This window comes from Elephas maximus, chromosome 8 (assembly GCF_024166365.1).
Source record: "Elephas maximus indicus isolate mEleMax1 chromosome 8, mEleMax1 primary haplotype, whole genome shotgun sequence".
Classification (NCBI taxonomy): Eukaryota; Metazoa; Chordata; class Mammalia; order Proboscidea; family Elephantidae; genus Elephas; species Elephas maximus.
Genome location: NC_064826.1, coordinates 8,083,011 through 8,093,109, shown reverse-complemented (window position 1 = coordinate 8,093,109; position 10,099 = coordinate 8,083,011). Strand labels below are relative to the sequence as shown.

The window sequence follows — 10,099 nt, the reverse complement described above, 5'->3', positions numbered from 1 at the left end:
GTGCATGCATGGGGGCGTGTGTGCGTGTGCGTGTGTGCTTGTATGTGGTGCGTGTGTGTGGTATGAGTGTGTGGTGTGTGTGGTGTGAGTGATGTCTGTGTTTATGTGGTGTATGCATTGAGTGTGTATATGGTATGTGTGTTATGTTCATGTGTATGGTGTATGTGTTGTGTGTGTGTGTGTGTGTGGTGTGTGTGCCTGTATGGTATGTGTGTATGCACAATATATGTGGTGTGTATGTCTGTGTGCATGTGTGGTTTGTGTGTGGCTGTATGTGGTTAGTGTATGTGTGGTATGTGTGATGTGTGTGTCTGTCTGTCTGTCTGTGTGGTGATTCCCATCATTGTTCCCATTCTGTTCCCAGCACATGTCTCCTCAGGTCACAGAGGTGCTGGACTCTCCCAGCCCCCAAGCACAGGGTCACAAAGAGGGGCCAGTCTGTAGCCCTCAGGTGTGATCCAATTTCTGGTCATGCTGGCCTTTTCTGGTACCGACAGATCCGGGGGCAGGGCCTGGTGCTCCTGACTTATTTCCAGAATAAAGATGAAGCAGACAAATCGGGGATGCCTAAGGATTGGTTCTCAGTGGAGAAGCCTGATGGATCATCTTCCACGCTGAGGATCCAGGCTGTGGAACCAGGGGACTTGGCCGTGTACCTCTGTGCCAGCAGCTTAGCCACAGCGTGGCATGGCCACCTCCTTCCTGTGCACAAACCACATACTCTTCCTCTCCTTGCCTCTCCTAGAAGCCTGAGCAGAGCCTTCCTCTGTCCTCCACTCCCCAGGGAAAGCAGTAGACAAGGACATCAGCTGACCTTTGTGTAGGAGGAGACAGGACCACAGGAGAACTCCTGAAGCACTGTGGTTGTAGGTGGAGAGAAGGAAATCATTAGAAGGAGACAGAAATGTCTGCCCAGTGCTATACTGATCTGTATTTACTGGGGTTACCTTGATGGTCTCCCTTGTGTGGCGGGGGTAGGGCTTTTTTGTATATCTTCAGTAACAGAGATGAAAAAACCTCCTACTTCAAGTGCTGAGTTTTTCTTCCCATTTTAGAGAAGATATTATTTCCTTCTATCCCTCACTCTATTTCTCTCCCTTTCAGAACATAGTTGAAAGGGAGAAAGTCCCAGTTAGATGACAACTGTCAGATATGCTACAGGAGTTAAGTAGAATGAGCTTAGGATAGTAAACATATTAACTCAAAGGAATAGAGTTTGGGTGTTTCACGCTGGCTCCTCTAGATGAGCAAGACCAGTGAGGGGTATATATAAAGACATATGTTGTTGTTGTTAGGTGCCGTCGAGTTGGTTCCGACTCTTAGCGACCCTATGCACAACAGAACGGAACACTGCCAGGTCCTGAGCCATCCTTACAATTGTTGTTATACTTGAGCTCATTGTTGCATCCACTGTGTCAATCCACCTCTTTGAGTGTCTTCCTCTTTTCCGCTGACCTGTACTCTGCCAAACATGATGTCCTTCTCTAGGGACTGATCCCTCCGGACAACATGTCTAAAGTATGTGAGACGCAGTCTCGCCATCCTTACCTCTAAGGAGCATATTGAAAGACATAAAGAAAGATTTATTTCAAGAAAGTGGCTCACACAACTGCGGAGGCTGGCAAGTCCCAAATCCACAGGTCAGGTGTCAGGCTAGAGGCCTCTCCTGACTCACATGGTTGCAGGAGCTGGTGAATCCAAAATCTGCAGGTCATGCGGCAGGCTGAAATTTCTCCAGGAACTGGAGGTCAACCATGAGATGAGTGCAGGATTGAGAGAGAGAGTATGAGATTTGCCAGAACAACCACATACATTGGATGCAGGCCACACCCCTAAGGAAATTCTCCTCCCACCTGATTGGCTGCTCACATCAGATCACAAAATGGAGGATGATTACATAATATCTGCCAAACCATAAGATCCATGGTCTAGACAAGCTGACACAGAACGTTAACCATCACATAGGGTTAGGACTAGTGCTGGGATTTGGGTTCAAGAAAATTGATTGCAAAACTTCCAGAATATCCTGGAATATGCACTCTGCTGCCTACGCAGAAGCCCCTGGGTGGCGGATGAGTTTGTGCCCCACTACTAACCGGAAGGTTGGCAGTTCAAATCCACCCACCACAACCAGGGAAGAAAGGGCTGGATATCTGCTTCCACAGAGATTACAGTCAAGAAAACCTTGTGGAGCTCAGTTTTACTCTGTAACACACGGGTCCCTTGTAATTCAGAAGCTAAGTCAATGGTTTGGAGTTTGGTTTTGAATATGCAGACAGTTCCTAGAGTCTCTTGGGCCAGAGCAGAAGGGATAAAACTTGATGGGGCTTCCCTTTTTGGTCTCAAGATGGCACTGTGGTACCACTGAGGTCTAGGGGGCTGGCGGGGGGGGTCTGGGGGAGCTGCCCAGGAGGGGAAGGGTTAAGAAAAACTTCACCACATCCCATATTAGGCAGGGTTTTGGAGCTCTCAGTCACTGCCAGGCTACCTATAGCTCTGCAGGAGGTGGGTGGTCCCTCTAATTGCGAATGAGACCCACAGTGGGAGATCTGTGGGCCCACAGCCTTCATCCCAGGGGCAAGTGCAAAGAGAGGAAGATGAGAAGCCCTGGGGTGGGGTCTACCCTGAACTCAGTGCACTGTGCCTTACCCTATTGTTCCTGCAGTCAGAGCGCCCTGGGCCTGGGACCCTGGGGGAAGGCTACCCAAATGTCCATTGGAGAAGGGGCTCTGAGGAAGAGGAGGATTAGGAAGGAGAGGAGGAGGAGAAGGAGGGAAAAGGAGATGAGAAGAAAGTGGAGGAAGAGAAGGAGAAGAAGGAAGAAAAAGGAGCAAGAGAAGGATGAGAAGAAGAGCTGTTAGGAGGAGGAAGAGAAAGTGGAGAAAAAAGAGAAGGAGGGGGAGGAAGAAAGAACAGGAGAATGGGGCTCCGTAGAGGAGGAAGAGGATAGCATTGGTCTGGGTGGTATGTATGTGCTTGTGCATGTTTGGGCACGTGCATGTCTGTGTGTACATGTTTGTGTGCCTGTGACTTTGCATGTGTGCATGTGTCTGCATGTGATAGAGAGAATGCAGATAGCGCTTCACGCTACATTATCAATTTCAAATATTTTGGGTATCTGAGTAAAGTAGAAACCTGAAATTTATGGCTCATTTTCTTTGCAAGGGATAGGAGGAAAGTAGGATGACATTGAGCAGCTTTAAACTCCCCGGGTGACTTAGGATTTTACAACTCTTACATAATTACATAAGTCACTTTAGTATTATTGGGTGGCTGTTGTTGTCTTTGTTTTAACTTCTGTGATATTCACCCCTGATACACGGAGACCCGATGAAGAGCAGAATGAAACTCTTCCCGGTCTTGCGCCATCCACCTGATGGGGTGTGGATTGGAATGTCATGATTGCCATGATTTTCATTGTCTGATTTTCAGAAGCAGATCACCAGCCCTTTCTTCTTATTCCATCTTAGTCTGGACTCCTCTAAAATCTGCTCAGCTTTACAGCAACACACAGGCCTCCAATGACAGATGGGTGGTGGTTGAGCATGAGGTGAACTGGCAGGGAATCAAACCTGGGTCTCCTACATGGAAGGTAAGAGTTCTGTCTCTGAACCATCACCACCCCCTAGCAAACAAAAACTCTCTGAAAGAAAAAAAATGTCAATTGCAAACTATAAAACCCACAAGGAAACAAACCACTCAGGGGAAATGTTAATAGATGCCCCAGACAGCAGCATTGGACCTGGAGATAATCAGCTAGTAGAATTATCAGCCAGAGACTGTAAGCTAAGTCTCTACCAAGTACCTGTGGGCATAGGGTGGGTTTTGGAGGGTTCTGAAGCTGTCTCAAGGGTAGATCAAGAAAGGAACTGAAATAACCATTGCTTTGGCTTGCATTAAAACCCATGTTGTTGTTGTTGTTAGGTGCCGTAGAGTCGGTTCCGACTCATACCGACCCTATGCAAAACAGAATGAAACACTGCCCAGTCCTGCACCATCCTTACAATTGTTGTTATGCTTAAGCTCATTGTTGCAGCCGCTGCGTCAATCCACCTCGTTGAGGGTCTTCCTCTTTCCCACTGACCCTGTACTCTGCCAAGCATGATGTCCTTCTCCAGGGACTGATCCCTCCTGACAACATGCCCAAAGTATGTAAGACGCAGTCTCACCATCCTTGTCTCTAAGGAGGATTCTGGCTGCACTTCTTCCAAGACAGATCTGTTCGTTGTTTTGGCAGTCCATGGTATATTCAATATTCTTCGCCAATGCCACAATTCAAAGACGTCAACTCTTCTTCAGTCTTCCTTATTCATTGTCCAGCTTTTACATGCGTATGATGTGATAGAAAATACCATGGCTGGGGTCAGGTGCACCTTAGTCTTCAGGGTGACATCTTTGCTCTTCAACGCTTTGAAGAGGTCCTGTGCAGCAGATTTACCCAATGCAATGTGTCTTTTGATTTCTTCCCTGTTGCTTCTGTGGCTGTTGATTGTGGATCCAAGTAAAATGAAATCCTTGACAACTTCTATCTTTTCTCTGTTTATCATGATGTTGCTCATTGGTCCAGTTGTGAGGATTTGTTTTCTTTATGTTGAGGTGTAATCCATACTGAAGGCTGTGGTCTTTGATCTTCATCAGTAAGTGCTTCAAGTCCTCTTCACTTTCAGCAAGGAAGGTTGTGTTATCTGCATAGCGCAGGTTGTTAATAAATCTTCCTCCAATTCTGATGTCCCGTTCTTCTTCATATAGTCCAGCTTCTCGGATTATTTGTTCAGCATACAGATTGAATAGGTATGGTGAAAGAATACAACCCTGATGCAGACCTTTCCTGACTTTAAACCAATCAGTATCCCCTTGTTCTGTCTGAACAACCGCCTCTTGATCTATGTAAAGGTTCCTCATGAGCACAATTAAGTGTTCTGGAATTCTCATTCTTCCCAATTTTATCCATAGTTTGTTATGATCCACACAGTCGAATGCCTTTGCATACTCAATAATGGTATTCTCTGCTTTCAGCCAGGATCCATCTGACATCAGCAATGATAGCCCTGGTTCTGTGTCCTCTTCTGAAACTGGCCTGTATTTCTGGCAGTTCCCTGTCGAGATACTGCTGCAACCATTTTTTAATGATCTTTAGCAAAATTTTGCTTTTGTGTGATATTAATGATATTGTCCTATAATTTTCACATTTGGTTCGATCACCTTTCTTGGGAATAGGCATAAACATGGATTTCTTCCAGTGAGTTGGCCAGGAAGCTGTATTCCATATTTCTTGGCATAAACGAGTGAGCACCTCCAGCACTGCATCTGTTTGTTGAAACATCTCAATTGACATTCCATCGATTCCTGGAGCCTTGTTTTTCACCAATGCCTTCAGAGCAGCTTGGACTTCTTCCTTCAATACCATCAGTTCCTGATCATATGACATCTCTTGAAATGGTTGAATATCGACCAATTCTTTTTGGTATAATGACTCTGTGTATTCTGTCCATCTTTTTTTGATGCTTCCTGCATCGTTTAATATTTTCCCCATGGAATCCTTCACTATTGCAACTCGAGGCTTGAGTTTTTTCTTCAGTTCTTTCAGTTTGAGAAACGCCAAGCGTGTTCTTCCATTTTAGTTTTCCATCTCCAGCTCTTTGCACATGTCATTATAATACTTTACTTTGTCTTCTCGAGAGGCCCTTTGAAATCTTCTGTTCAGTTCTTTTACTTCATCAATTCTTCCTTTTGCTTTAGCTGCTCGACTCTCAAGAGCAAGTTTCAGAGTCTCCTCTGACATCCATCTTGGTCTTTTCTTTCTTTCCTGTCTTTTCAGTGACCTCTTGCTTTCTTCATAGGTGATGTCCTTGATGTCATTCCACAACTCGTCTCGTCTTCGGTCACTAGTGTTCAGTGCATCAAATCTATTCTTGAGAAGGTCTCTAAATTCAGGTGGGATATACTCAAGGTCATATTTTGGCTCTCGTGGACTTGCTCTGATTTTTTCCAGTTTCAGCTTGAACTTGCATGTGAGCAATTGATGGTCTGTTCCACAGTAGGCCCCTGGCCTTGTTCTGACTGATGATATTAAGCTTTTCCATTGTCTCTTTCCACGGATGTAGTCAACTTGATTACTATGTGTTCCAGCTGGCGAGGTCCATGTGCATAGTCGCTGTTTATGTTGGTGAAAGAAGGTATTTGCAATGAAGAAGTCATTGGTCTTGCAAAATTCTATCATTCGCTCTCTGGCATTTTTTCTATCACCAAGGCCATATTTTCCAACTACTGATCCTTCTTTGTTTCTAACTTTCACATTCCAATTGCCAGTATTTATCATGGGTTAAAACCCATGAGCTCCTCCAATTTCTTCTTATAAAAGTTGGCAAAGTGATACTGAGCATTAACTTTCTTCTCCTCTAACCCACATCCCTCCTTTGCACCTTGCAGGTGGATGCCCACAACCAAGAGCCAGTTTTCTTACATGGATGAACAAGCTTCAAGACTGGGAGGTCCAGAGGTGGGCTTCCCAGGGTGCAAAGCCATGTGCAGCAAGATTGTAGGTGCCCGTACCCAGCATCCGAGGTCACAGAATGGGGAGGAAATCCAGTCAGCATATGGCCACTCTGCTAAAAGCCAATGACAATGTGGAGAAACTGCTGACCACTTGGCCAAATTATGAAGTCAACGGTGCATGCAATGATTTGAACAGCCTTTGAAGTCATTTTTTGTCTGTTTTGAAGCTTTTGTGTTAAAATTTTTTGTAGATGCAAGATTTAAAATGGGTTTCTTGGGCCAAGAGCTAAACAAGAATTAGTCTTAATGCCATTTAGCTGAAGCAGCAACTTTATCCAGAATCAAACTTAGGAAGTTTTCCTTATCTGCATGAGTTAGCAATACTTAACCAGCATGGGTTAGCAACACTCATCTAGTCAAGACAAAACAACTGAGCATTCAGTGATAACTTTCCCAAAACAAAAGGATGAGTGGGTGAGTGGATGTATGTATGTATGGATGGATGGATGGATGGGCAGGTGGGAAGTTGGAGGGATGGAGGGAGGGAGGGAGGGAGGGAGGGAGGGAGGGAGGGAGGGAGGGAGGGATGGGCGGGCAGGTGGGAAGATGGATGGATGGGTGGATGGATGGATGGATGGATGGATGGATGGATGGATGGATGGATGGATGGATGGATGGATGGATGGGTGGGTAGTCAAGTAGATAGAAGACAGAGAGAGAGAGATAATAGACAGACAGATAGACAGATACATGGCCCTATACACAAAGCCCTCTGCCCACCTTAGGAAGTGATGGTGAGAATGGGGCGGCCCCCAGGCTGAGCTCAGGCCAGCTGAGCCGAGGACTCCCCAGACTCTCTTTGCTCATCCCTGTAACCTGTGTCACTGCTGACAGAAGCATGCTGAGGAAGGACTGTGTGACGGTTTGTTCAACTGCAGAAGCACTACTGACAGAGGTGAAGCCACTATCCTGTAGGCAGAGGTCACAAACAGCAAAGCGAGGAGGCACACTGGGCTCCATTCCTCAGGTACCTGTGGGCCCTCCGACCCCTCTGCAGAAGTATCCCTGCTTCAGCTTCTCCTTTTCAGGCCCAGATGTGCAGGAGCAAGAAGGTCATAAGTCATGGACCACGTGGGATTATCATGCTGTCTCCCTGACAACTTCAGGGCAGAGACCTGCATGGATCCTACAGGTGACAAGAGAAAAGGCGCACCTTTCTGCACTGGAGCTGTCGTTCATACCCAGACCATGTGCCATTTTTCTTGAAGGCTGTTCCTGCAGGTGCAAACGGTGACCACGCTCAGCTGCTAACCAGAAGGTTAGAGGTTCCAGTCCACTCAGAGCTACGTCAAAACAAAGGCCTGGCAATCTACTTCTGCAAAAACATCTACTGAAAACCCTATGGAGCACGGTTATACTCTGACACACATGGAGTCACCATGAGTTGGAGCTGACTCAGTGGCAGCTGGTTTTGTTGGGTTTGTGTGAGCGAAGGGTTCCTGTGGAGTCTTCCCTGTTGCACACAGAGAGGAAGGGGGGTTTGCTAAGGAGTCTTCCTGTTCATCGTGCAGCCTACCAGGAGAGAAAGGACATAAAGGGTTGGAATTTGTTAGTCAATTTCCTTTATTTAACCCATTGTTTTGTGCCCTCTACTTTGTACAAGATTTATTTTTTTACTTTGTACAAGATTTGGGATCACATGAAATAGGAAAGGAAACTTAAAAATGAAAACAAGTATGTTTCTTGTTTGGGGGTCCAGGGTCTCCAAGCTAAACGTACAATATTGACCTTAAACATCTGCCTGTTTCTGCGGAACCTTCTGTCTCATGAGTCACAGGGAATTACAGAATGCAGGGGGTCAGGGCACTACTGTGCATGCAGGGTCCAGCTCTGCTCCCTGGAGAAGGTTCCGGTGAAAAACTCACGGAAAATTTCACCAGTTACCACCCCAGCTGCAGTCAAGTAGATTCTGACTCAGAGCAACTGCACGTGTGTCAGCGTAGAACGTCTCCGCGGGGTTTCCAGTCGCTGACTTTTCATAAGCAGATGGCCAGGCCTTACTTTGGAGGCACCTCTGGGTGCACTCAAGCCTCCAACCTTTTGGTTAGCAGCTGAGTGTGTTAACCCTTTGCACCACCAGGAACTCAGTCCACTGATTAGCAACCTTAATTCAACCTGCAGCCTTAACCCCCCACCATGAAGTCTAATACACTCACAGGCTCCAGAGCTTGGGACGTGGACATCTTTGGGGATCCTTCTCCTGCCGACCACACCCAGGAAGCAGGTGCCCTGATGAATCTAGCTAGGTGTGGGCAGGTGTCCCCCCAGTCAGGGAATTGATAAGGAATTGAGTGAAACCTTCCCGAGTGCTGGATGAAGAGGCGCCCTCAGATCTAGAGCTCTGACTCCAGAGCGAGTCCTTGCAGGTGGAAGGAGGTTAACAGGATGGTGGGTGACCGAGCAAATGAGAAAAGGACTCTTGAAGGAGTTCCAGAACACAGGAGTCTTTAATTGCACCAGGAAGCCACAAGGATCTCCCCTGACATTCTGGACTGCAGGGACAGTTAGGTAAATAAAAGCCAGTGAGTCAAGGAGGAATCCCATCCTCAGGGAGAAATTTATACAGAGTTACAAACTATTCTGCACAAAGGCAGGAAAGACTCATCTACACACAGGACCTGTGCAAATTCAGAGCAGTGCACTCCTCCCAGTCTGGGCTGTTGGCCTGAGTGTTTATTTTGACTGGAGGTTGCAGGGAAAAGGGGCGTGGCCACTGGGACAGGCTGCTCTGGGGCCAGGCTGGGGCAGGAGGGTGACATCTCAGAAGGACCCCTCCAGAGCTTGTCCCTGCCATGCGCCTCCTGTGCGCTGTGGTCCTGGCTGTCCTGGGGGCAGGTGCGTCCTGGGCAGGACCCTCTCCTCTCCTATGACTTCCGGATCCTTCCCCAGCCTTTCCCTTTGGCACCAGCTTTGGTCTCTGTCCCCACAGGGCACACGAATGCTGGCGTCACCCAGAACCCGAGGCACAAAATCTCGAGGACAGGAGGGAACGTGACCCTGGAATGTACCCAAAACATGAACCATGAGTACATGTACTGGTACCGACAAGACCCGGGACTGGGGCTGCGGCTGATCCACTACTCTGTCCGTGTTGGTGAGGCTGAAAATGGTGACATCCCCGAGGGTTATAGCGTCTCCAGATCAAAAAAGGAGCACTTCCACCTCACCCTGGGGTCGGCCGCCCCCTCGCAGACAGCTGTGTACTTCTGCGCCAGCAGTTACTCCACAGTGCTGCAGGGTCACATCAGCCCCTCACAAAAAGGGCTCAGGAGGCCCCCATAGCCTGCTCAGACCCAGGGCCTCGGAGCTGGGGTGGAAGGTGCAGGGCCCTCCATTCCTGCTGAGGTCCAGCTCCAGGCCACTCTCAGCCAGCCTAGACCTGGGGATGGGACTCAGTCATGTGTCTCTGGGTTAGCAGCAATCACACAGAGCTGCAGTGTGTCCTGCCCCGGGGCCCCTCACCTGGCACCCATGCTCCCCACGAAGGAAAGGGAGTTTGAAACTACAGTGTCCAGTTAATGAAAGCAGACATACTTTAGTGACC

General features: G+C 47.7%; 1 gene segment (V, D, J or C); it reads left to right on the top strand.

Annotated features, from left to right (window-relative positions):
• Positions 1–9,195: 9,195 nt before the first annotated feature.
• On the top strand, positions 9,196–9,837 carry LOC126082193 (T cell receptor beta variable 6-5-like). The segment is given in 2 exon segments: positions 9,196–9,390; positions 9,485–9,837. Coding segments are annotated over 2 exon segments (396 nt in total).
• The last annotated feature ends 262 nt before the right edge of the window (positions 9,838–10,099 follow it).